General features: G+C 46.8%; 1 protein-coding gene across 1 annotated transcript in view; it reads right to left on the bottom strand.

Annotated features, from left to right (window-relative positions):
• ATP8B2 (ATPase phospholipid transporting 8B2) overlaps nucleotides 1-26670 on the bottom strand; it is a 448074-nt gene that overhangs the window by 97084 nt on the left and 324320 nt on the right. Inside the window, exons 22-23 of the mRNA XM_069218199.1 lie at nucleotides 5822-6005; nucleotides 4659-4882 (exon numbers count right to left, since the gene is read on the bottom strand). Of these exons, the coding sequence (XP_069074300.1) occupies nucleotides 4659-4882; nucleotides 5822-6005 (408 nt within the window). The remainder of the gene's footprint in view (nucleotides 1-4658; nucleotides 4883-5821; nucleotides 6006-26670) is intronic.

Here is a 26670-nt window from a genome sequence, read left to right as displayed (position 1 = left end):
AAAAAGATGTTCTCCGTCAAATGGAAGTGCCAAGAGGTTCTGCTGGACCTTGGGTTTAAACCCTGAAACCCAGAGCCAAGCATGCCATCTTAGGAGGACGTTGGAATTTATCCCTCTAGCAGTGTCTGCAGCATTGAGGGCACAGCGGATGGTGGTGTTGGAGTTGAGTTTACCCTCAGAGGCAATCTGGTAAGCTCTTTTTTATATGTTTTTCTGGGAGATGCTGGAGTATGACCTCCATCTCATCCAAGTGAGCTCTATCGTATTGTGAAAGGAAGCCGATTGAATTAGCGATCTGCCAGTGCTTGGCAGATTGGACATCCACCCTCTTTCCCGCTGCATCAATTTTCTTGCACTCATTACCTGGTGGGGGGCCTCACCAGATGTTTCAAGATAGGCTCTCTTGCGTGCTGTTGCAGCCACTAAGGAATCACGTGGTATTTAACCCTTGATGTAGATAGGATCATTAGGTGATGCCTTATATTTTATCAACCTGTGGTTTATTACCCTAGACCTAAAAAGGTGGTTGAATGTGTCAGTAGTGTGTCTTAACATTCCTTTCAGCATATGCAGGTACTATGCCAAGCACGAGTTGAGGATAGCCTCTCAAACAAAAAAAACATCACAAAAGGCTCAGTGTGTAACTGTACCTTATGAAAAGGTGGCTGCTCTGCCCATCAGGTCATTGTAAGATGTGGTATTGTTCGGGGAAGAGGGTTTTGCCAGATCCGGGTATATATCAGCAGGGGGTTTTTGCATCACATGTGTCCTAGGAATCCTCTTGTAGGGTGAAAGAGAAAACATCCCCTTTGTCTCTGCGCCTCTTCTGTAAGAATGCAGTGAACTCTCTGGTAAATATGGTGCAGGGGCAGCAGGTGAAGCCGGTGGTGAGTGGATACATGGCACAGCTGGTGTCCATCACGGGCTGATGTGCACCAGGCTTTTTGCCCTTTTCCAACTTCTTTCTGTGCTTTGGTGGAGGTGGAACATCCAGTGTCTTTGAAAGACAGCTGTCTCTTGAATGGTTGGGCACCAGAATGTGGAGGTCTAGTAATAACGCGCCCAGTGTCAAGATGAATCATGTTATGCTTTTACCTGGAATCTATTTCCTATTGTAGGCTTTGAAGCACAGCTTCCACAGGTTCTGACCTGTGTGCTGCTTTGCTGAAAGTAAATGTTTTGGGCTCCGATGCCATCAAGCTGTGGTTCGATGACGAGGATTTCAGCTCTTATGTTCTGCTCGGCTCCAACACAGGAGGGATTGACTTGGAAGCATGCAGTTTGTGTTGTTTTTTCTGTGCTGACCCCAAGCTGGGCGTACCTAAAACAGACGGTTCCGACCATGGCCCAAAGGCAGTGGTGGCCCCAACGGTGGCTTTTGGCCTGTCTGGCGTGGGTGGTTGAACCCTTTGTAGTGGTCTGCTGGGGTCATTCTGGAAGAGGCACACTACTCATGACTTGTTTACCTTGAGTGAGATCCTGCATTTTGATCTTGGAGCCAGAGCGGTCGTTGGGGGAGAAGGTTCCTTCATCTGCAGCCTCTGCCTGTACCTCTTCTTGATGGTCCTCTGATCCTAAGAGGTCCGAGGTTGCCTCGAAACTGCGGCAGGACATTTCAAGGCATTGAGCTCGATAATCATGCAGCGTATTCCGGGACTTCAAAGATCTGCAGGCCTTGCAGTTGTCCTTGTCATGTTCTGGGGAGACGCAGAGGTTAAATGCCTGGTTAAGCTCAGTGTGTAGTTATTTGGCGTGACACCGAGGAGAGAAAAGGTGTCCGTTCCATCACTGAGTGGACATAGTGCAAGGGGAACAACAAGATGTAAGGTGCGCCCTGAAGCGCAAAGGCCCACGTTGAGAGAAATGTGCAGTAACAGTGTTGAACCGGAAGAAAGGAGTGCACATCCAAATGTAAAGGCGGAAGAAAACAATCTAATAATGGAGTTGATGACCATGTGCATTGCCAGCAAGAGGAGGAGTCTCTCTACCTTGTGACTCAAAAGACTTTCTTTGAAGAAAAATAACTTGCACACATCCGAACCCAAAAGTAAATGGCATGATTTTGCTAAGCATGTGTATCTACAGCCACACATGCCTAGTTGACCGTCAATGCTGTTCTATGTGCTTTTAAACCCATTTTTACTTTTCAATAGATTGCTTTGTGTCTAAATGTTTCTACTGAAGATTTTAAAAAAATGTTGCCTGTAGACAGGCATTGTATTTTTACAATTAGGTATTTGTGAATATCCTTTAAGATCCTATGATGGAAATTATTATTCTTCTACGACCCAATCCTAGCACACTTATCTCACAGTCTTTATGCTTTTTTCACTGTTCTATTGTTTTGCAACTTGTTATTTTATCTGGCATAACCCAGACTTCACACAAGGGATCAGACAAGTGAAAACCAAGGGAAACACTATCACTGTTCAAGAACACATGATCTCCCATACTGATTGTGTGAGCTCAGTGTAGAATTAAGTACCAGAACACAGTGACCCACTGAACCCAACATTAATTACAAGCCACGAGAAATTTGACCACATTATGCCCATCGGTAGAAATTTAACTTGCTCCACCTGCAATATGGCATCTACAAATTATTCGATAGCAGAACACTCTCTCCATCTTTGTGGCAAGCAATTAGTCTTGTTCTTTGAAATCATTTAATGTAGGCTGTCTCTCATCATTTTGTTCCTCCTGTGCCAGCACAGTAAAGCTGTCATTGCTGTTGCCTGTGTTGGAAAGTGGGGTGGGGGGGAGATGGAGAGAGGGAAGCAGTGTGGGTGTGTGCAGTTTGCTTGTACCGCTGCATCTGATGTGCAAGTCTTGTGTATGTGATATCTTGCACTGTTTCTGCTGAGCTGTGCATGCTCAGAAAGTATTTTAACTGACTGGCCTGTGAAGCAAGTCTAAATTGGTATGGACTGTGGTGCAACTGTTTTGTGTATAAGTGAAACCAGAGAAAACGTTTCACAAAGCAAAGCCAAAAATGAAACGTGTTGCAATGGTTATAGTAAACTTTGTTACCCTTCATTTCAGTGTCCTTTTCCTCAATTGAGTTTCACTCATTCCAGCCACAAAACTGTACCACATGCAGCTGTGAGATAGCGAAGTGATTGTTCCCTTGAAAATACCAAGAAAAATGATTGCACAATCAAATAAGGCGAGAAAACCTATCTATATTTACAAAGATGTATGTGTAGTGTGGCTTTGAAATAAAAACTGGAAGGCCACTTTAAGGTTATTTTGGAAAGAAAAGGGAAATGAAACATAAGAGCAAGAGTAATGGACATTGATATGTTTCAAAACAAATGTACAAAAACACACAGAATCCAGAAGCAGGCTAGATAAAAGAGGATCAGATGAGATCTGTGAGCAACTTGAATAACAGATTCCAATGTATGCCTCATTATACAATTGACATTTTTACATCTATAAACCTGCTGAAGAGAAGTACAACAAGGAACATTTGTACTGTGACTTGATGTCCTTAGCAGACTTGTCGGCTCACTCTGACAAACTACTTAAGAGCCAATTCCAATATCCAAATACACCCAGATCAAATACAAGTATATGTCCAAAATCAGACATCACCTGCGGTGGAGACGAGCAGTAATATAGGTGGCATTGTCCCCACTTCTATATGAACTAATTTACTGGTTTACCTTCTGTATCAATTGGAGATCTGACTGTACAACTCAATTCAACAGCACCCAAAGTATGCCATGGACAACTGTTTGATTATAAACCTACTGAAATGATGCAGCACAACAATCTGTATAGCGATTATTCGGTTTCTACCTGAATGCACTACTCGTTCCATTAGAGATCCATTGTTACTCAATCTTAGGGCTTGTTGAAAGTTAGGAGGTTGATGAGGAATTTGTTTGCAAGATTTCTTTCCCCTTTCTGAGCTAATGATGTGGTCAACAAGTTGAGAGGACAGAAGTGGTCAACTGGGGGTGAAAGGGCTTGCATTATTGCAGACATAAGATATACTGTACCATTCAGAAATTTGTGTCATATTACTTTTTGATGTTAATCATGATGCAGATGATACCATGTGGTGAATGCAATTTAGGAAAGTCATGTCATGAAAGCATGTTTAACACTTGCCTAAGGAATATTGCTTTACGTGCTGTGATAGATTACTTTACAGAAATCCATTTTGAGATTGCTTTATTTTCAGCAGGCACAGTGGTTAGACAGATAAAGAGGCGAGGGCCTCTTCCTGGACTACAGCACTACAGATCTTTAATACACACTTATTCAATGGCCAAACAGCTAAATTTAAGAAACATATGTGGGAGATTATTACAAGAATACTCGTGAAATAAACTTAGTTAAACTCAAACTTAATAATGGGATTCCCAAATAGTTTAGTTATTTAGTGACACTAACACCAGGAAAGAGGTGTGTGCATCAAACAGAAAAGAGTTGATTTTTAAGTTAAGACGACCAATAAAATAAACCAGAAAAGAGATGGCATGTAGGGAAGGTTTGGGAGAAAAAAATGTTAGATGGTTAGACAAAGATATACAGTGAAAAGTGTAAATATTACATAGTAAGTTGCTAGATAAAGCTTGACGGAGATACTATAAAAATAGCATTTAGGCACAGAAGAAAGTTCTAATGTGGTGAAATTAACTACAAACCTGGGCCGAAAATCCACAAAAGAAGCCAAACCAGAAGTGGACCATGGTGAAAGCAAAATTCTTATAGAAGAAGTAGCAGAGGAACTTGCACATACGGAGGTAGGACCATCGACCATGCACCAACAGCAATCTTTGAAGGAACTTGAACTGTGAGAAGGAGTAATCAGAAGCCAGAACAGCCTGAATTCCCTCCTGGCCACTGATCCCCACCCCAATATGTGCTGCTGTGAATGGGAAAGAACAGGAAAGAATTAGTAAATTGATGAATGAACAATCGCATACTAGGTGAAATATTTGTAGCCAACATTGAATTTACAAATCAGAATGTCACATTAAGCCTTTTGGAATGAAATATTCGCAAAGTAATAGTGAGGAAAAACAAAAAACTATCTGGGCGGATTGAGGCAAATTATTCAGATGCAGGTAGAAAAGGAAGGTTTTTATTCTTTACAGAGTTTGATTGTCTGAGCCTGACTGGAATCCAGCTCTAAATTGCTACTGTAGTAGCACTGATAAAAGCATGTATGTCTACATTTTAACATCTGACTATGGTTTACTTAAGCTTTCAGTTCCTAGTGCTAATCTGATGCATGCTTACAAAGCTCAGGGCATTTCACAAATGGAGACGTTATGTAATGGGTGAAGCAGCCACAGTCATTTTCTCCTTCGCTATCTTGCATGCATGTAGGAACTGCAAGAAAATGCGTCTACTAATGGTATTACAGGCAAGTCAGGTGTGTTGGCACTGTCAATAACTCTTTAGGGTGGACTTTCCTGTAGTTTTAAGGGTGAACCTACAGACTTCTCAGATTAGGGCCGGGAGCAAATGCAGTTTTGCCACCCACCATCAGGCAATGTCAAGGAAGGAGACCGACTCAGCACTTCTGATTGCCCATATTGCCCACATGCATCATATGGAAAGTACGCAAATGTGACAGGTCTGTGGTCCTGAGACAGGTATTTTATGTGCCAGTAAAATATGTAGTTAAGGTATTTATGTCCATAGTAGAGGTCAAACTTTGAAGTAGGTGAGATTTATGTGGAAATTCCTCCTTGAAGATATGGGATTGTGAACAGGATGCCACAATGAGGGTGGACTGCAATGTAGCTTTGCATCAGAATATCTATCTCCCAGCATTCATAATTTTTCACCTGTGTCTTACTTTTGATCATGCTGACATCATTTGCACCATCGCCAATGGCCAAAGTGACAGCTTTCTTATATTTCTTCACTAGCTCCACAACCTGGGCCTTCTGGAGGGGCGTCACCCGGCAGCAGATTACAGCTTTGCAGGCACAGGCAGTTTCCAGGAACTCGTGCTCCATGTCTGCCTCCAAAGCATGAGCCTGAGAATAGGAAGAACTAGAATAAGAAAACACTAGGAACAAAATAGGGTACTCAAAGTAAACGTAAGGACAGCTATCAATCCATTCTGACATGCTTTTTTAACATGAAACAGGGGTACTAAAAGTGCATCCAACACAAAGACATACAGAAGGAAATTAAAAGTCTGGCCTCCATTAACGATTATCATGGAGGGCTCGTGTTAAGAAGCAATCACACAGCATGCACCACTAACAGAATGTCATCAATAAATCATAAAAACTGAATTGGAGGGCATTACTACCCCAAAGGAAAGTCCACGATAATGTGTCTGGAACTGTTGCAGCTTCACAATATAGCGTTTCTACAAAGAGGAGTTCTGTACTACAGTGATCCCACTATTGGAAGCCCACAATACATTTCTCCTACCCAGAGAAGATCCACAATGAAGTGTATTCACAATAAGATCAACTTGGAGCACTGCACCATTAGTAGAATTCACTCAGAACACTAACCATGAGGCAATCCAACCTGGTGTGTTCCTGCCATGGGCAAATCCATGAAGGAGTGGTCCCATCATGGGGTCATCCATTACAAAGTGCTTTTAACACGAAAGAGACTGACCAAGGAGTACCTCATTAATATTATAACCATCAGACACTGGTCAGAACAAGAAACGGCCCACTATGGAGTGCCAATCAACAGGAGAGACATCAAAAGAAGATTAACCATCACCTGCCCCCATTGTGGCATGAGAAGATCTACCACTGGGTTCTCTTACCATCAGATGTGTCAAGATCTATCTGTCTAGGTGCTGCAGCTAATGGGAGATACTACATAGGTAACTGTGAATATGTGAAGAGTGATACTAGATAACATTCACAGTGATGAGGGAAGAGAAGAATTCAATCTGTATCAGACTAAACCCACCATAACACGGCTACTCATTAAGTGAGTCCACCAAGTTGAGATTCTTTATGAAGTACAGCTGCCCTGACAAAGGCAAGGCTGAATCCAAATAATTGCTTACACAGTGCAAAGACAAGAAGCAGATGGTTAAATAGTTTCAAAATGAGGAAACAAGAAAGGGTTACATATTCTCTCAATAAAATATAAGATGAGGAAAATTCAGCATATCTGACTGAGACCCATACCCTTCATTTCTCAGCTACACAACTGTGAAGTACACAATACTAGTAAACAATCTAGGCAAGATATTGCATCACTGCCAATCAAACTATCACGTATGACAGAGAATAGGACTAGTCATGGCAAGTCTGGGCTACTAATTTGTATTCTACACAGAAGTGAACAGAAATACACTTAACATATAGGAAAGGGCTGAAAATCAAGTAACATAACATTTCTTACCCGCTCTTGTAGTTTTGCAGCTTGAAGAATTTTATGGATTCACATGCTGTGCATAATTTTGCCATCTCGTGGCTGGGTCCGGAAATGTCTCCAAAATCATTCTGTCTTTCCTCTATTTTGATAGGTGCTGACATACCTCTATTTGGTGCCCCTTATGATTGCACTTCCTCTGGAAGCTCCCACCTTTGGTCGCCATCTTCAGATTGTTTTTTTTCTTCTTTCATCTTCTTGAAGGAGGTGGGTGGGCTGCATGTCAATCCAGAAAATTCTTCAAGTTGCAAAACTACACCGACAGGTAAGAAACTTTGGGGGTCATTACAACCCCAGGGCTATTTCGGAGGAAGCACTGCCAACAGGCTGGCGGTGCTTCACAGGGAATTACGACCGCAGAGGAAGCACCGCAGTCGCACCGCCGGCCCGGCGGTTTCCCACCACAGTGGTCCCGGCGGTTTTAATCCGCCAGGGCAGCACTGCTTGCAGCGCTGCCCAGGGGATTACGAGTCCCCCTACTGCCAGCCTTTTCCTGGCGGTTTGAACCGCCAGGAAAAGGCTGGCGGTACGGTGAGACGCAGGGCCCCCTGCCATGGCCCGTGCAGCTTTTCACTGTCTGCTATGCAGACAATGAAAAGCACGATGGGTGCATCTCCATTTGGAGCCGGCTCCTGTGTTGCGGCCCAGCGGGGATCTCCTGATTGCCACAGCAGGAGTGCGGCTGTATTGGCGGCCGCCCGGCGGTCAGACCTGGGCCTTTATGTTTTTGCAATGTGAATCTTTCACATGCTATGCACTGACTTAGTAGCAGTTTGTTATCATTGAGGTGGTTGGGTTGTAGATGAAAACTGATTCCTAAACAGATGTATAAATAAATAAAGACGCAAGAATTTTACATCTATGCAGTAATGTTTTGTGAACGCGTGTACTGATGACTATGTTGCTGCCATACAAATGTCTTGTAAAGGTGTATTTGCTAGAAAAACAATAGTTGCTCTTTTCTTCCTTGTTTAGTGAGCTCCTGTTGCAGATTACAATGGTTTCCCTGCATTCTTGTGACACAATTGAATTGCTTGTGCTATCCATCTCACAATTTAATTTTTGGTTACTGGTCTTTTCGGAAAACTGTTTGCTAAGGAAACTGTTGTTTTATTTTCCTATATGGCTTTGTCTTTTCAATGTAAAACATTACTGCCCGTCCTGCATCTAGTGTTTGCAATGCTCTTTCAGCATGATTCTTTGGCTTTTGAAAGAAACTTAGTATTTGTATACTTTGTTTATGTGGAATTGTGAAATCACCTTTGGTAAGAACGGAGGATCAGCTCTCAAAACAGTCCCGTCCTTGTGTATTTGAAAGTATGATTCATGTAATGTGAGAGCTTGCAACTAGCTTTACCCTGCGTAGGGAAGTTATAGCAACCAGAAAGGCAGTCTTTAGACTGAGCATTTGTAAAGTTGCTTTGTGTAAAGGTTCAACAGGGCACTTCATTAACTGTGTGAGAACCACACTTAGGTTCCAATTAGGAGCTTGTACCTTTTTTGGTGGTGCAATCTTTTTTTGCACCTTCCAAAAACCTTTTCACTACTGGTGCTGCAAAAAAACTTCCCCCTATGTGTCCTCTTGTGTAAGCCACTATAGCAGCCAAGTGTACCTTTAAAGAAGCATAGTTTAGATTGCATTCGAGAAGATGTGTTAAATATTTGAACACCGTCTTTTCCTTTGTATTCTTTCCTAGAAGTCCTTGTTTATAACAACATAGAATGTACCTCTTCCATTTAGCTGTATAGTACTTTCTAGTTGTTAGTTTCCTTGTTTCTCTAAGGATAGCCATTGTTTTATCTAGCAGCTTTAGAAATCCACATTCTAACTCCTCTGGAGCCATGCTGCCAAGTTCAAAGATTCTGGCTCTTGATGTAAAACTCTTCCTTTTTCTATTGACAATAGGTCTGGTCTCTTGAATATTTTCCCTTGTGCTCATTCGATCAGCTCTGAGAACCATGTATGTTTTGCCTATTGTGGTGCAATTACAATTAATATCATCTTCCTGATCTTGCATTTTCTGATCACCCTATGTATCAGAGATATTGTGGAAGAAGCTTACAGAAATCTCCTTAACAAGTTTATCAACCGTGCATTCCCCATGTACAGGTGGTATGGTGGTCTGGAGCAGAAGCTGTGGCATTGCGTTCAAAGGTATGGCAAATAGATCTATTTCTGGAGTAACCCATTCCTGAAAGATCCTTTGAAGAACTGTCTGTCTGGTTGAGTTACCATTTGTGGAAGCATGAAGCTTGTCTGCTCAATCTGTCTGTCTCGAGATTGCTAACTGATCAATCTTCTTTTGGATTGTTCAGCTCCAAATTTCTTGTGCTAATTTGGATAGAGGCACGGATTGTGTTCCCCCCTGTTTGCGGATATAAAACACGGTGGTTGTTTTGTCTGTTTGGATCAATACTGACCTTCCCCAAAGCTCTTTCTGAAAAGCTTTTAAGGCTAAGGACAATATTCTTAGTTCCAAAAGGTTGATATGTTGTACCGCTTCCTGATCCTTTCACACTCCTCGTACTTTAAGATTGTTCATGTGTGCGCCCCGTCCCATGTGTGAAGCGTCTGTTGTAATGGTCACTGTGAGAGTAGGTTGTACAAATGTTTTGCGTTGAGTTGTAAGTAGAGCTCCCGGTTTTATGGTATTTATTTTTTTAACATTTTGGTCTGTATTTATCCACATTTATTTTTCTGCCATCTTATCAGTATTTATCCATACTTATTTTGTGTTCCTTGCATAAATTAAGCTGTAAAATGGTTTATTTCCACATTTATTTACCTAAGAAACGCACAATCGTACTATGACATTTTGTGGTTTAGCAAATTAAGCAGCTAAATATAACATAACAAAACACTCACAGGTAAATATTTGCATTTTAGTATTAATGGGTGTTGAAATATTTTATTTAAAGAACTATCACCTTGTTTTGTAACTCCACAAACCATCTATCTGCCCAGGTATTAGTCTGGACTTGATGAAAGACACTATGAAAAGTGACTCAAAAGAAGACCAATTTTCTGTATTTTTCCATTTGTTCCTCCTTGTAAAGAGCTCTGTTTTTAGGTCTTTTTGATGGAAGCTGTTTGTAAAAGTTCTATGCAATATCCAAATTGCATTGTATTTAGAATCCTTTTGTCTGATGTGATATTTCTCCACTCCTGAAGAAAGCTTTTTATTCTTCTTCCTACAGGTGTTTTGTGAAGAAGAAAATGTTTTTTTGCTTGAGTGTGTGTTGAAAGCGCCGGTGAGTCACTTATTTGAGCATGTTGTAACTCATCTGTGTGGAAGTCCTCTTCCACGTGTCAGTCCCCGAAAGAACTGTCTGCCCTGACTGTACTGCCAACTTTGTTGCATCTGTGTTGCTTGACTGCCTTCCTGGTATGACTGATGTGAAGTGCTTAATTGGAAGTTACCCCCTACGCCTACAGGTCTTCTTGAAGGTGTTGCCCTCCTTCATATGCTCCCCCTGAACTGGAGCGCTTCCATGGTCCTAGCAGTCTCATTATCTTTTTTCATTTGATATAGTGTCTCATAAACTGCACTCCCAAACAGCAGTTCGAATTGAATGGGGCATTAGAATGTTCACCTAAAATTCCGGTTTGAACTCCGAAATTTTAAGCCATGAGCAACGACTTAGTGCAATGGCTGTCATCATCTGTATGCTGGATGTGTCTATCGCATTGAGTGCAGACTTTAGGTACGTGTTGCCAATGTTTTTGCCCTCTTCCGCCAAATGTGCTGCTCTCTTCCGAGATTATTCCGGTAAATGTTTCATTAACTCCGCAATCTCATCCCAGTTTTGGTAGGCATAGCGATTTAGTAGAGCATTAAATTTGCAATGCACCACTGATTTGCAGCACTTCTCTCAACTTTCCAGCCCATGAAATTCAACCGTTGGCTCTCCTTGTCTGGAGGAGAACCTGAACTTTATGAGATATTGGCTCTTTTTCTGGCTGTCGCTGTAATAATTGAATCAGGTGGCACAAAACCCCTTGTGTATGCAGGATCTCTAGATGAAAACATTTTTCATTTTAGTCCTCGGAGGAACAACTTTGCATGTGGCTGGTTCCCTTACGGCCTCCCTTCCCTCATCTAAAACACTTAGGAGCATGGGCAGATATTGACTACTATATTTTGGAAGGGTAAAAGAGTCTCTAATACAAAACATGGTTGTGGCTTCACCCCCTCTAATTGAACCCCATATTTATCTGCTGCTTTCTTTACCAGCTGATTGCAGATAGCTATGTCATCTGGTGGTGATCGTTTGTGAGGGTTGCACTCCACCACCTCTTCGGGTGAATCTGCTTCCAAGCCCTGCCACTAAGCCTCTGAGTATTTAGCTCCCTCTGAACCTTGGTACAGGCCAGACAGTTGTTCCTCTTACTGTTCTGGTTCTGGAGTTAAAGGCGGGTCGATTTCCTTAACTTAACTCTCCCTGTTCTTTTTGCGTCAAGGGTACTTTTGGAATTCTAAATTCCTTTAGACTTTCACCAAATTGTTTGCATTTTTGAAGAAGAACTGCAGCCTCAAGCTTTTTCTTCTTCACTGTCTCGGCCACCCGTTGTTTGGTGTCGAGATTGTTGTCCGTCTTCCTCTTCGCTGTTGAAGTCTTTTTTCGACAGATCAACATGACCTCTCGGGTTTAGGTGTCGAAGCTTCTTACCCCTGTATGTCTTTCAACAACTTTGATTTTTCAGGGGTTTTTCCTCCAGCGGTCTCCCAATCATGGGTTCGAGGGGATCCTTGTCTTGGGTCATGGCTGCAGACACCGTTATCTTCAATGCAGAGGCTCCATTTAAAGCTCTCAAGTCTGCTTTACGGCGACTAAGGCATATTTTTTTGAGGTGGATGGTTCTCTTACCTTGTGTCTACGTGAGTCTTTGACCCCTCTCCCCCATGGGCGGCTACGTTGACAATTTCTAAATGGACTGCCGCAGCTTCCCCTTTTGCTCCTTCGGCAAAGTTCTCCTCCTCGTCTCTCTCCAGGCTCAAATCACATAGAGCATAGTATGATGAGCTGTCTTCTGCCTCTCTCTAACCCTCGGCATCTTTGGTGTGAATGCAGCGCAGGCGTTACAGTCCTCACTTCGATGGTCCACTGGAAAGCACAGACTGTAGACCGGATGATTGTCTTTCGGAGAGATATTATGGTGGCAATTTTTAAAGTACTTAAAAGGCATGTTCTCCATTAAGTTGGCCAGGGAGCCCCCTGCACTGATATTCTCCAGAAAAACTTGAAAAACCTTATTTTTCTTCTTCTTCTAACTTCTGTACAGATACCTTAATATTGTGCTATATCTTCCGTCAACCTTCGGAGATATTCTCTGTAATTTTCATGAAATCTTTCTTCCTAGTTTTGGAGATCTTTCGGCAAGCATCCAAACCCAAAGGCAGGAAAAAAAGAATCTGAAGATGGTGACCAAAAGTGGGAGCTTCCGGAAGAAGTGTGACAACATCACAAAGGAAACAAACGTAGGTAAGTTGATGCTGAACAAGAGAACACCAAAACAGAGGAATGGCAAAAAGTTTTTGTAGACCATTCTGGACCCAATCACCAGATGGCAAAATAATGCACAGCATGTGAATTCAGAAAAGGTTCATGCTGCAAAATCAGATGTAACAGAATATAACAAACACCATCAAACCAAATGAGCTGTAAAATCACTAGGTGGAGTCAGGAGGAGCACAGCATAACTGTCAAGGCCCAGCACATTCTACACAAGGCACAGTGCACCAAAGTTTTCAAAATGATGCGAAAGGAAAATGTGACCTACCCAGTAAGCATCTGTATGTGGCATGTAGTGCCTTAGATTCACATAAGGGGCATTCTCCTGCCAACTAGTGTTGAGCCTGGATATGTTCAAGTCTTTTTTTTTAAATTTATTTTTTTAAGTCTTTCGAATCACACAGTACTGTGACTCCTCCTCGTGGTGATAATGCGCATGGTCATTGACCTCATTGTTAGATTGTTTTATTGCATGCCGGGTGGGGATGAAATGTGAAGCAAATTGATATATGGAGAGAGGTCCATGCATTAGAAGAAAAAGAGCTAGTGAGAGATACTGCAACAGCTACAGGTGTCCAGGGAGGAGGGTGGGTGCATGTAAATCTACAGCACTACATGCCACGAAAAGATGCTTACAGAGTATGTAACACTTTCTGTTTGAGGCATGTGTGGCTGTAGATACAGACTGTAAAGCAGACCTCCCAAAAAGCAGTGGCTAGTCTGTGGGTGTTGTAGAAGACTGAGGGGGTCATTCTGACCCTGGCGGTCATTGACCGCCAGGGCCAACGACCGCGGGAGCACCGCCAACAGGCTGGCGGTGCTCTCAAGGGCATTCTGACCGCCGCGGTCAGAAACGGAAAACCGGCGGTGTACCGCCGGTTTTCCGCTGCCCTGGGGAATCCTCCATGGCGGCGCAGCTTGCTGCGCCGCCATGGGGATTCCGACCGCCATCCTGTTACTGGCGGTTTTGGCCGGCAGGAACAGGATAGCGGTATGGGGTGTTGTGGGGCCCCTGGGGGCCCCTGCAGTGCCCATGCCAATGGCATGGGCACTGCAGGGGCCCCCGTAACAGGGCCCCACCATGATTTTCAGTGTCTGCCATGCAGACACTGAAAATCGCGACGGGTGCAACTGCACCCGTCGCACCCCTTCCACTCCGCCGGCTCCATTCGGAGCCGGCATCCTCATGGAAGGGTGTTTCCCGCTGGGCTGGCGGGCGGCCTTCTGGCGGTCGCCCGCCAGCCCAGCGGGAAATCCAGAATACCCGCGGCGGTCTTTTGACCGCGCAGCAATATTCTGGCGGCTCCCGCCGGCCCTGCTGTTACCGCAGCCGGCGGGAGTCAGAATGACCCCCTGAGTGTTCAGAGAACTGTTTTACCAACATTAGCTTGGAAGCCAGCTCTCTATATACTGGACCAAAATGAAGTACTGTGCAAAGAGTCCAAGGAATCCTCAGAGGTATTACAGAAGCACAAATGACATGCCAAATGCTCTCATTTGGGAAGTGTGGTCTAGCACCTAAGCACATAAGAGGGTAGTGCTAAGCATTTAAAGCACACACATTCAGGCAGATAGATACACAATCAAAGAAATCTGTCCCTGATTTATAAAAAATATCATACTTTTACATAACTTTTGATACTAAAATCACCAGAATGAGGTGAGTACTTTTCGAGCTAGGAATTTTCATAACCTGACAGCACACTTTTCAGATGAGGTAATGTTAACCTACAGAGGAGGGATAAGCACTGCATACATGTATTGTAAAGCGACTTAAGAGAGCAATCTCCAGGACTTAGATTAACTACGGGACAGGGTCAAAAGCCCACCAGCAGGTCACCTCGGGCGGCACTGAGGCGGCCACGTGCAGGGGTGCAGTTCAGTGACAGGTCCACCGTGTAACTCTATGGGGATTGGTCTGGTTACAAAGTTGCTGTAGGGATGACAGATCAGCCCAGGGGAACGCACAGGGGGGTTCTAACCTTGAGGACCTTGGCACATTAGGACAACATCGGTCCTCTTCTCCTCGAGCTGTGGGGGCAGGTGCAGAGGAATCTTCTAGTGTCAGGTCTTGTGCTGGAGTTCCTCGCAGTTGAAGGGGGACCTGCAGAAACAATCTGCAGGAGTGGGCTGAGGGTCCAGTCCAACCAAACCAACAAGTGGCCTTAGGTCTCATGAGGCTGGGAAATGTGGGGACACTCTTGGTCCTTTTCTCTTCGGACCAAGGTGGCCGGGTGCAGAAGTGTCCTGAGGCGTTGGGTCTTTGTCTTCAGGTCTCTGGTGGTTGCAGGAGGGGCTGCAGACGCTATCATGAAGTCCACAGTGGGCGAGCGCAAGGTGGGCTTTGTCACTGGAGGGCCTGGAGACCACGCTGACACTGTTGGCCCACTTCAGCTCAGGATAGGTAGGTCGGGTGCAGTGGTGATGTCCGGCTTCTGATTTTTGGCAGTCCCGGTTCTCAAAGTTCTTACTTTGGTACCTGCAGATACAGGGAAGCAGCACCTCTGCTCCGAGAGAGTTCTTCTAGGCCATTTGTGAAGCACTTGCAGCTCGTTCAGGTTCTTGGAGGCTGCAGTGGCAGGAAAGATTAGTTGCTCCGCGAGGGTCAGGTGCAGCAGGCAGGCTAGCAAAGGTGGCGCCAAGTCTGTCATACTCCTCAGTTCCCGGTTTAGCAGGCTTCTCGTCTACTCATTCCTTTTTATCCAGCAAAGATCTAAGGATCTGCTATCAGGGGGTCCCCCCAAATACTCAATTTAGGGGGCGTTAAGTGGAGTGAAGGGTAGTAGCGAATGGGCTACTTAACACTGGGGAATGGGCATCATCCTTTCCACCAGAGGTCCTAAATTCCACCACACACAAGATGGTGGAATTTCCTATGCTACGTTCACTTCAGGATGGTAACCCTCGGGGTGTGTCCACTCCAAAAATGTGACACGCTTCCTGCATAGCTAATTTTTCTGACTGGCCAGGTGTCAGATGGGCCCTGGGGCAAGGGGAGGGGGGTCGGCATTTCCATTTGAGGAAGGCCAGTTCTGCATACCAGAGGTGGTGGGCTTCTTTGAAGTTCCTGCCTTGGAACGCAGGTCATCCTAGGGAGAGGGGGTGTATTACCCCTGCCCGAGTAGGCTTTGTGTCTGATCTCTAGAGAGCAAAGGCTCTATCTCTTGGGGTTCAGATTCTCATCTGTTGGTGGCAGACTGGTTAGAGCTAGTCAGTGAGTACACCAGAAGTCAGTAGGTTTTTAGGGGGCACCTCTAAGCTCCCCAGTGGGTGCAATGTATTAATAAATTGGTCACTGGAATCAGTAATGGTTTATTAATACAAGATGTTTGATACCAAACATCACTATTTTCAGAGAAGCCATCATGTAGCTAGAGAACTCGTATTGACCAGTTGTAGGAAAGTGCCCCTTTTTGACATGGTCAATCCCGCTTTTTGCCGGGTATCCAATGCAATTTTGATTGAAAGTGCACTTGGTTCCTGTTAACCAGGTCCCCAGTGCCAGCTCTCTTTCCCTAAAACTGTGCAATTGTTCCACGATTGGCAATACCTTTGGCACTGGCAATACCTTTTGCCCCCCCCTGTAAGTCCCTAGTAAATGGTACCTCTGGTACCTAGGGCCAGAGTACGAAAGAGGGACCCCAATGGCTGCAGCACGCATTGTGACAACCTCAGGGACCCCTCACATAGCAAATGCAAACTGCCAATGCAGGCTGCATGTCTTGGTACAGCTAAAAGTGAAAACACGAAATAGCACACAGCCTAAGGGCCAACACTGCATGAAATATATGTATGTCACCCCTACATCTGGCCTTGCAGACCTAAGGGAGGGAGCATTATATTACATGTGAGGGCATATCTGCAAGTGCAGATATGCCCCTGCTATGTCTTTGTCGATTCTTAGACATAGTGGCTAAACAGGGACGCCATTTTAAAGTAGATGCATGTAAGAAAGTGCCCTCTTTCTTGGCATGGTTACCTGTATTTTCTGTCTGTTGTCAGCGTGTTTGACTGTGTTCACTGGGATCCTGCTAACCAGGACCCCAGTGATTATGCTCTCTCCTTTCTAACTTGGTAACTGTGCCTTTTTCGTCCCACAATTGGCATATTATGTAAATCTCTAGTATATGGTACCTAGGTTCCCAGGGCACTGGGTAGTAGCCAATGGGCAGTAGGGTACCAGGGTATCCCTATGGCCTGCAGCAGTTATTCTGCCACCTATAGGGAGTCCATGTAAAGGGTTCTGCAGGCCTGCCATTGCAGTCTGCGTGAGACGGGTACATGCACCCAGTCACTGTAAGTCACCCCTATGGTAGGCCCTTTCAGCCCAGAGGGCAGGGTGCTGGTACCTGAGTGTGAGGGCACCCCTGCACTAACATGAACTTGGGCATGTTTGGTATCAAACATGTCGGAATCATACCCCAATAATGTCGCATGTATTGCAAGTATGATTCCATGCACTTTGGGGGCTCCTTAGAGGACTCCCAGCATTGCTACCATCAGTGTTACAGGGTTGTCCAGTCAGCCCAAGCTGTTGCCACCCCTAGGACAGGTTTCTGCCCTCCTGCTGCTTGATCTGATCAAGCCTTGGAAGGCAGAACAAAGAATTTCCTTTGGGAGAGGGAGGTAACACCCTTTCCCTTTGGAAATAGGTGTGATTGACTTGGGAAGAGTAGCCTCCCCAAGCCATTGGTATGCTTTGAAGGGCACATTTGGTGCACTCTGGGCATAAACCATTCCACACCAGTTCAGGGACCCCCATTTACTGCTCTGGCGCGAAACTGGACAATGGAAAGGGGAGTGGCCACTCCCCTGTTCATCACCTCCCTAGGGGTGGTGGTCAGATATCCTCCAGAGGGTTCCTGGGTTCTGCCACCTTGTTTCCAAGGTTTGCAGGGAATTCTGGGAGCATCTGAGTGGCCAGACCAGGCAGGTGACGTCGGAGCTCCCCCTGATAGGTGCTTACCTGGCTAGGTGACCAACCCCCCTTTCAGGTCTATTTAGGGTCTCTCTCTTGGGTGGGTCCTCAGACTCCTCTTGCAAGACTCAAGCAGGATTCCCCTGCAACCTCCACTTCGACTTCTGGCCACTGGAACTGCAACTGGACCCTCCAGGAACCGACAACGCTGCAATCCACGAAGAACACTCTTCTGCAACTTAGTTTCCATGGCTCCTGCCAGTTTTGCAACATTTCCCCGGCTGTGTATCCCCAGAAGACAGCAACTCTTCAGCCTGCACAAGAAGAAGGAATCTCCCTTGGAGTGGAGGAGTCACTCCCCTGCATCTGCAGGCACCTGCTGCAACGACGACTGGCTGCAGGTCAGTACCCTCGTGCAATGCGTCTCTTGCAGCTGCTAAGGCTTGTTTGCATCTTCTCCAAGGGATCTTCATGCAACGTGTAGCTCCAGTCCCCAGCACTCCTTCCTGAGGCACATAGCCCTCTGCATGGTTCTCCTCCGGCGTGGAATCCCTTTCAGTAGTGCTGCCTGGGCGACTTCTGTGCCCCTCTCCTGTGGGACTCCTGTGGGTGCTGCCTCTGCTCCTGTGGACTCTCTGCGACGCAGAGTGTCTCCTGGGTTGAGTCCTTCTCGGCCTTGCTGATCCCCGGCAACACCACTTTTCCACTAGCCATGAGTTTACCTTTGCAAAGGCTTGTTGGTGGAATTCCTGCACCAAAACCTGTCTGCAATCTTCATTCCAGCGTGGGACAGGAACCCTTCACCGGCAGCTGGGCTGCAGTACTGACCTGACCTTCATCACCGTTGACCAACTCCTGCAAGTACAGCTGGGTGGATAGTAGCTCCTACTCTTCCTGGACTCCACTGTGACTTTTGGATTTGGTCTCCTCTCTCCACAGGTCTCCGCTTCAGGAATCCACCACTGATTTCTTTCAGTCTTGTCTGGGTATCTTCTTTTCCTTCCTTTTAGGTGGTTTGGGGAAATTCCAGTGATTTACTCCTGCTTTCCTAGTAGCTGCGGGGTATTGTGTTACTTACCTCTATGGTTTTCTAGTATCCCCAAGTTCCCCCTGTACACATTCCACTTACCTAGGTGGGGGTCCTGTGTTCGCATTTAATTTTTTTCGTATATGGTTTATGCTCCCCCTAGGGTCACTACTGGTTATCTACATTTGCACTGTTTTCTAACCTTTTCTATGCTCATTTCGGATTACTAGTGTACATATTTAGTGTGTTTACTTACCCCCTAAGGGAGTATTCCCTTTTTAGTAATTTTGGTATTGTGCCACTAAAATAAAGTACCTTTATTTTTGTAACACTGTGTGGTTTCTTTCGCGTATGTAAGTGTTGTGTGACTACAGTGGTTTTGCATGAGCTTTGCATGTCTCCTTTATAAGCCTTGGCTGCTCATCCACAGCTACCTCTAGAGAGTCTGGCTTCTAGACACTACCTACACTTCACTAAGAGGGGATACCTGGACCTGGTAGAAGGTGTAAATATCATGGTTATCCACCACACACCAGGCCAGCTTCCTACAATGTGCTTGACACTTGTCAATACGAGTTCTCCAGCAACATGATGGCTTCACTAAAAAGAGGAATGTTTGATATCAAACATATTATAGTATTAAACCCTCAATGACGCCAGTGATGTATTTATTAAAACATGCACCCAAAGGGCACCTTAGAGGGCCACCTGAAAACCTACCATCTACCCGTGTGCAGAATGACCAGTTTCAGCTAGCCTTCCACTACCAGACACAAGTCCAGACCACCCACCCAAAGGTGAGAGCTTTTGCTCTTGAGCTGCCCTAAACCAAGCCTGCTCTGTGAGTGTTGTTTACGAACCCCACCCAACAGGATGACCTGCAACTCTGCATTCCAGGGCAGGGGGCTAGAGGAAAGTGCCCCTTTTGGCATGGTTACCTCCCCCCACTTCTTGCCTAATGTTGATGCTAACCTGATTGTGTGCTGGGATCCTGCTTACTAGGCCCCAGCACCAATGTTGTTTCCCTAAACTGTAACATTGTTTCCACTATTGGCACACAGCTAAGCCCCTTGTAAAAGGTACCCCTAACGTGTCCAGAGCCGAAGTGCCCCCCCCTCCTTGCAGAATCCTCCATCTTGCTTTGGATGAGAGTAGCCAATAGGGATAGGAATATGTCCCCCTAACCAAAGGGAGTAGGCACAAGAAGGGTGTAGCCACCCACCAGGACAGTAAGCCATTGGCTACTGCCCTCTGACCTCTGTAACACCCCTAAATCTAGCATTTAGGGAATCCCAGAACCTTGCTCTTTAGATTCCTGGCAACCTCAAAAAGAAAGACTGAAGAAACGACCCCATCAGAGAAGACTCCAGATGAAAATGACTTGCCCTCAGCCCTACTGGCCTGTCTGTAGTTTCAAGACTCCTGCTACAAAAAGGCAACTTATCCTGCAGGACCATCAACCTCTACAAACATCCAGAGGACTGACTGCCCACCAGAGGACCAAGAACGTCTAAGGGCAGAGGCCCTGTCCACAAGGAACACCCAAAAAAGACTCCAGAACAGCTCCGGATCTGCAAGTCCTTCCCACTCTGCACCCAACACCCAAGGCCCGTGTCCAGGTGGATCACCTGTGCAGAGAAGGTCCCAGAGCAATTCCGACCTTGAGTCCACTCTGGGTTGACCTCTCCTGGCCAACATGACGACACCTGCAGTCTAAATCCGGATGGTCCCCCTGACAGCAATCGGATACAAAGAAGATTCCTGACGCCCAAAGGTACCCTGCTTTCGCAGCCACCTGGCCTTGGGGAATCCAACCAACAGTCCAATAACGTCCAGTGGGCTCCTCTCTTACCTGTCGAGCATTTGGTTTTCCGAATCCAACTCCCTGGACCCAGCATGCAGTATCTTTGTAACTCCCCCCCACCAGGCAGTGGCGGCTGGTGAGGTTTGTGAGTGGTGGGGCTGGGCTTGGCGTCAAGGGGGATGGGTGCGCGCATTTTTTCGGGAGGTTGGTAGCAATTTCCCTTTCTTCTGCAAATCCTATTTAACAAAATAGAGATACATTTTTTAAGATAAAAAGAACCAAAATAGCTTTCATTGGCCTGACTTCCTTCTTTAGCAATGTGTACAGCATCAGGCTGACGCCCCCGGTCACCCTTGTGCTAGGGTGTTGTCTGCACTCGGTTCAGACAGCGACCACCCCGGCCATGCTGCAGACCTGTGGCCGCCGTCCAAGGCCAAGTTCGAAGCCAAAAAGATAGGGCCTTGCTCCAGGAACACTGAGCTACAGCGCTTAGAAACGGCAGCCACCTATATAATTATCATTACCACTGGGTGCATATTATGATTCATGTGAATGGTTACTCATTAAAAACGCTGGTTATTGGTGCGTGCCCTCGGTGTAGGTCCGAGGAGGGATAAAACTGCCCGAGGGGAGCTAGGAAGACAGAACTAGCGTCATCGACCGGGTCTGCGGTCAGTGCACACAAGCTGAGGTGAAACAGCGAAGCATCCATCACACAAAGTAAAGAAATTAACTTCGTGTTGAAAATCCTAGTTTTTGCCCTGATCCTTTGGACCGAGGCTGGTTCATCGCGAACAAAGTTTACCAGGAGTTTAAAAGTGTCTCGGATACAACCTGTTTGCATCTTACTTAATGTCCCGCTCCACAGCTTCGCGGATCTTAGAATGCAGTCAGGGAAAAGCAGTTAATGCCCCCTATTAATGCCCCCATTCTACGCCTTCTTATTGGACGAGCTTATCTCAGCATTCCCCACAAGCGCCAGTGATATTGCACGCCCTCTGCCCCCGGGACAGAACTCTAAAACTACGTCCCTTGTTCATCAAAAGTCTGCGTAGATGGACGCATTCCAACTAGTTGGGACGTCTTTAACTTCTGATTTTGAAACATATGTACGTTTTTGCTTGTATGTAGTGTGCAGCTATGTTGGAGTATGTCTTCATGTATGAGTGTGGTGGACCTACATGCAGAGCGACTTACCTGGCCAAGGCCTTGCTCGCGAGCCGACGTGAAGCTGTTTCTCCACCGCTGAGCACAGCTCGAAAGGCAGAGCAGGCCTCATTCCAAAAAGTTATCCCTTTAACATTTCTGTTGATGGTGGCAAATCCTTTAGTGCAAACAACAGTTCTCAGGGGCGCTGCGCGGGGCAAGAGGGCAGCACCTGTGCCGGAGCACGGCCAGGAGGCACCTGGAAGCCGTGCTGCTGCTGGTGCGGGCTGCTCAGGAGCAGGAGGCGCGGGAAGCAAACACCTCGTGTTTGCTAACAGTCTTGGGGAGAAATTGGACCTAGGTCTACCAGACTCGATTTTCGCTGCCTTCCTGAAGCCTCGCCCACCATTTCCCAACTTGTCACAGGGCTACACCCATACTCCGTGACAAATTGGGAAAGGGTGGGGTGACCATCCTCCATTACCCTGACTGACGTGAAGCCCCTAGCGCTACAGGGCTTCAACCTGAAGCGCCCGGCGCTAAGTTTATTTCCACGTCATTAGGGGGTGGAGACTGGTCCTCTGAGCTATGTCTGTGCCGAGCTGATGACCTCCCAGGCCTCAGGCAGTGAGCTTATCCGACCGGCAAGCATAGACTCAGTCAGGGGAGGGCCTGGCCTGATCCTGCCAGTCTAAAATGACGTGACCCAGCCCCAAGCAAGAAAGAGGTGTGTACATTTCTTTTAGGGAGGGACTGGGAGTTAGGGGAGTTTGTTTTCACCTTTTTTTTTTGTTTGTTATGTTTACGAGGGCGGAGCCCCGACGCCCTCGTGTAGAAACCGCCACTGCCACCAGGGTTCCCCCATTGAAACGCACTGGCCGCCCGATGCTGTGTTTGCACCCTGCCCCCCCCTGTGCCGCCGAGGGTGTATGGTTGGTGCTGACCAGTGGCCCCTCAATGCTCATCTAACCCTCCCAGGTCTGTCCTTTGAAGTCGTGGGTACTCACCTGCAACCTGTTTTCTTCCGAGTGCCCCCAGTCCTCATAGGATTCCATTGAAAACCCGACACCAACTTTGACCTCTGCACCTGGCTGGCCCTGTGTTGTTGGTGGTGCACTTTTGAGGTCAACCTGACCTGAACCCTGATAGTTGGAGACAACACTTTACCTCCCCTAGGACTGATATGGTTCCTATGAGAAATTGCACAGTCTTCTTTTGAAATTAAAAAGTGTTAATTACTAGTGAACTGTTTTACCTGCAAAACCCAAATAAAGTGCATTTGATATTTAAGCTTGCTACAAACTTACAACTGTACTTAACTGCAACAAAGCTCCTTTTGATTCTAGAACTAAAGTAACAAAATATAGTTTTGCTATTTAAAAAAATTGCCAGGAGTTAAGTCATTGAGTGTGTGCCTCATTTCTTGACTATGAGTGCACAACAAATGCTTTGGGCTACCATCTGATAAGCCTAACTGCTCGGCCACACTGCCAAAAAATAGAGCATTAGTATTATCTACTTCAGCCTCTGGAGAACACCTTGACTTTGTGCACACTATACCTCATTTTGGGATAGTAAATACAGAGCCAGCTTCCTACAGGGGGTTCAAAGACGACCATGGCCACTGGTATGCACAACTGGCTTCACTCACAGGAGAGATTCTGACCCCCCACTGCCCTGGGGCCCATTTAGCATCGGGACAGGTGGTAAATGTAGTATCCAGCGAGTTGTGTCCACCCCTCTGTCCCACCCCCAAAAAGTGAGCTGCCTGATGTGGACACAACATTTACAAATCTGCCATCTTGGTGTCTGCAGATTTACAAACTCTGGGTCACGGCTATTCCCACTTCTCGCAAGAAGTGATAATATGGGGGGGGTGGGGTAGTGACCCCAGGGGTAAGTAGCTCATTGACTACTTCCCTACACTCCTGAGAAACGCCACTGAATTCATTATTTAGGGGAGCCCCTGGAACTAGGAAAACAGATTCCTGCTGACCTGCGAAGTAGGAGGACACGTAAGAGCCACGAAAGCAAACAAAGAAGCACCTGACTTGGCCCCAGCCATACCGGCCTGTCTACTGTTTGCACCAAGATTGACTTGTCCTGCAAGCTGCTGTGCCTCCAAAAACCTGTGAGGCCTACCTGCCTTTAACAAAGACCCAGGAACTCGCGTGGAGCAGCAGAGCTTCTTCCCTCTATCTTGCAGGCACCCCAAGACAACCGCGAGAACTCACAGAAAACCTAACACTGGAAGGCACCTATGCTGAGTCCGAGTTGAAGTGGATTAACAGTGCCAACGTGGTCCCCCAGCTCTCCGGTGGAGAAAATCCCTACGCCTCAGGACACCTCTGTACCCATTGCCCCAGGCTCATGGAGAAGAGGACTGAAGGTGTCCCTTGTCCCCGGACGTCTCAAGATTGGAACACATGTGTTAGTTCCTCCTGAATGGATTGCCAGTCCTCCTCACCTGCAGCATCTTTTCGACCAGACCGATATCCATAGAGTAACACTGGGCACCCAATGTCATACTACACCTCTGCACCTGGCGGCCCAATGTGACCTGATGGTGTGCTCCTGACCCTTGCCCTATACTTACCTTAAGTCCAGGAGATGGCCTTGTAAGCCACTGTACCTGTTTTGTCGGATTTGATTTCCTCCATAGGATAACATTGCTGCCTCCAGAAATTGCCCTTTCAACTTTTCAAAACTGTAAAGATTCTTCTTGCAAAATGTACTTACCTGATCATATTGATTCTCGTGCCAAAACAGATAAAGATACTCGTTATCTTCGTAAATTGGTGTGGATCTCCTTGGGTTGTGTGTCTCAATTATTTGACTGTGTGCATATTTTATAGATGTCTAAAACTTCTCTCTGATAAGCCTAAGGCTGCTCGACCACACTACCCCTCAAAGAGAACCTTGAGACTGCCCAGAGAAAGCCCTTTTCCAATAGTAAGGGAACCCCTGGGCTCTTTGCACAATGTCTCATTAGGATATAACATATAAAGAGCTAGCTTTCTACACCAGTGTCCAGCACATGTATTTAAAATGGCTTCCCTGTTCACTTAATATGTCTAAGAATCGACAAAGACTTAACAGGGGCATATCTGCTCTTGCAGATACGCCCACACATGTAACATAATGCACCCTGCCTTAGGGCTATTGGAGACCCTCCATGAAAACTTTAACCCCTTCCCCGCCACGGACGTAATGGTTACGTCCATGGCAGCGCCCGTGTGGCGACATGGACGTAACCATTACGTCCAGGGACTGGCAGTCGGGGGAAGCGCTAGCGCTTCCCCCGAGGGCCGCCCCCCAACACCCCCAGGCCAGGGCTGAAAGGGGAATCCCTTCCCCTTTCACGCCCACCCCCCCCCCCCCCACCCCCCCACCCCCCCCCCCATGACGTCAGCGCGCGATCGCGCGCTGATTTCATGGAAAGGGGGAATGACGCGCTGGAAGCCATTTGCTTCCAGCGCGTCAAGGGAGAAGGTGAGTATTTCACCTTCCTGCGGGGTGGGGGTGCTCTCAGAGAGGCATCGAGGGAAAGGAAAGGGTTTTCCTTTCCCTCGATGTCTCTTTGAGCATTCCTGCTGCCCGATCGCGATGCGATCGGGCAGCAGGAATGCCCACTAGACACCAGGGATTTCTGTATGTGTGTGTGTGTGTGTGAATATTAGTGTAGGGGAGCGACCCCTTGGGCAAGGGTCGCTCCCCTTTGGGGGCACATGCATTTTACGTCGTTTCTGCCCCCCCTGGGGGCAGATTGGCCCTATTTTTAGGCCGATCTGCCCCCAAGGGGGGCAGAAAGCCACTTAACACCAGGGATTTTATTGTTGCTGTGTATTTTTTGTGTTGGGGGGCGGCCCCTTGGGCAAGGGTCGCTCCCCTTTGGGGGCACATGTATTTTACGTCGTTTCTGCCCCCCCTGGGGGCAGATTGGCCCTATTTTTAGGCCGATCTGCCCCCAAGGGGGGCAGAAAGCCACTAGACACCAGGGATTTTATTGTTGATTTGTATTTTTTGTGTTGGGGGGCGGCCCCTTGGGCAAGGGTCGCTCCCCTTTGGGGGCAAATGTATTTTACGTCGTTTCTGCCCCCCCTGGGGGCAGATTGGCCCTATTTTTAGGCCGATCTGCCCCCAAGGGGGGCAGAAAGCCACTAGACACCAGGGATTTTATTGTTGATGTGTTTTTTTTGTGTTGGGGGGCGGCCCCTTGGGCAAGGGTCGCCCCCAGGGGCCCTCATGTATTTTTGGGCAGTTCTGCCCCCCTTGGGGGCAGAGAGGCCTATTTTTTTTAGGCCTTTCTGCCCCCAAGGGGGGCAGAATCCCAATAGCGCCAGAAATAGTATGTATGTATGTGTGCTTTGTGTTGGGGGGTGGCCCCTTGGGCAAGGGTCGCTCCCCCCAGGGGCGCAATGTATTTATTGTCGTTTCTGCCCCCCTTGGGGGCAGATTGGCCCTATTTTTAGGCCGATCGAAAGCCACTAGACACCAGGGATTTTATTGTTGATTTTTATTTTTTGTGTTGGGGGGTGGCCCCTTGGGCAAGGGTCGCCCCCAGGGGCCCACATGTATTTTTGGGCAGTTCTGCCCCCCTAGGGGGCAGATATGCCTATTTTTTAGGCCTTTCTGTCCCCAAGGGGGCAGAATCCCCATAGCGCCAGGGATACTATGTATGTGTGTGTGTGCTTTGTGTGGGGATGTGGCACCTTGGGCAAGGGTCGCCCCCCCCCCAAAGGGTGCAATGTAATCTGGGCGATTTCTGCCCCCTCCCCTTGGGGGTAGATTGGCCTATTTTTTTTTAGGCCCATCTTCCCCCAAGCAGAGAAGACTAGACACGGGAAAATGAAAAAATGGTTAGTGGCGGAGTGTTTG

The sequence above is a fragment of the Pleurodeles waltl genome, chromosome 12 (genome assembly GCF_031143425.1).
Source record: "Pleurodeles waltl isolate 20211129_DDA chromosome 12, aPleWal1.hap1.20221129, whole genome shotgun sequence".
Taxonomy (NCBI): Eukaryota; Metazoa; Chordata; class Amphibia; order Caudata; family Salamandridae; genus Pleurodeles; species Pleurodeles waltl.
The sequence above is the reverse complement of the archived record's forward strand: the minus strand, read 5'-3'. Positions and strand labels throughout refer to the sequence as shown.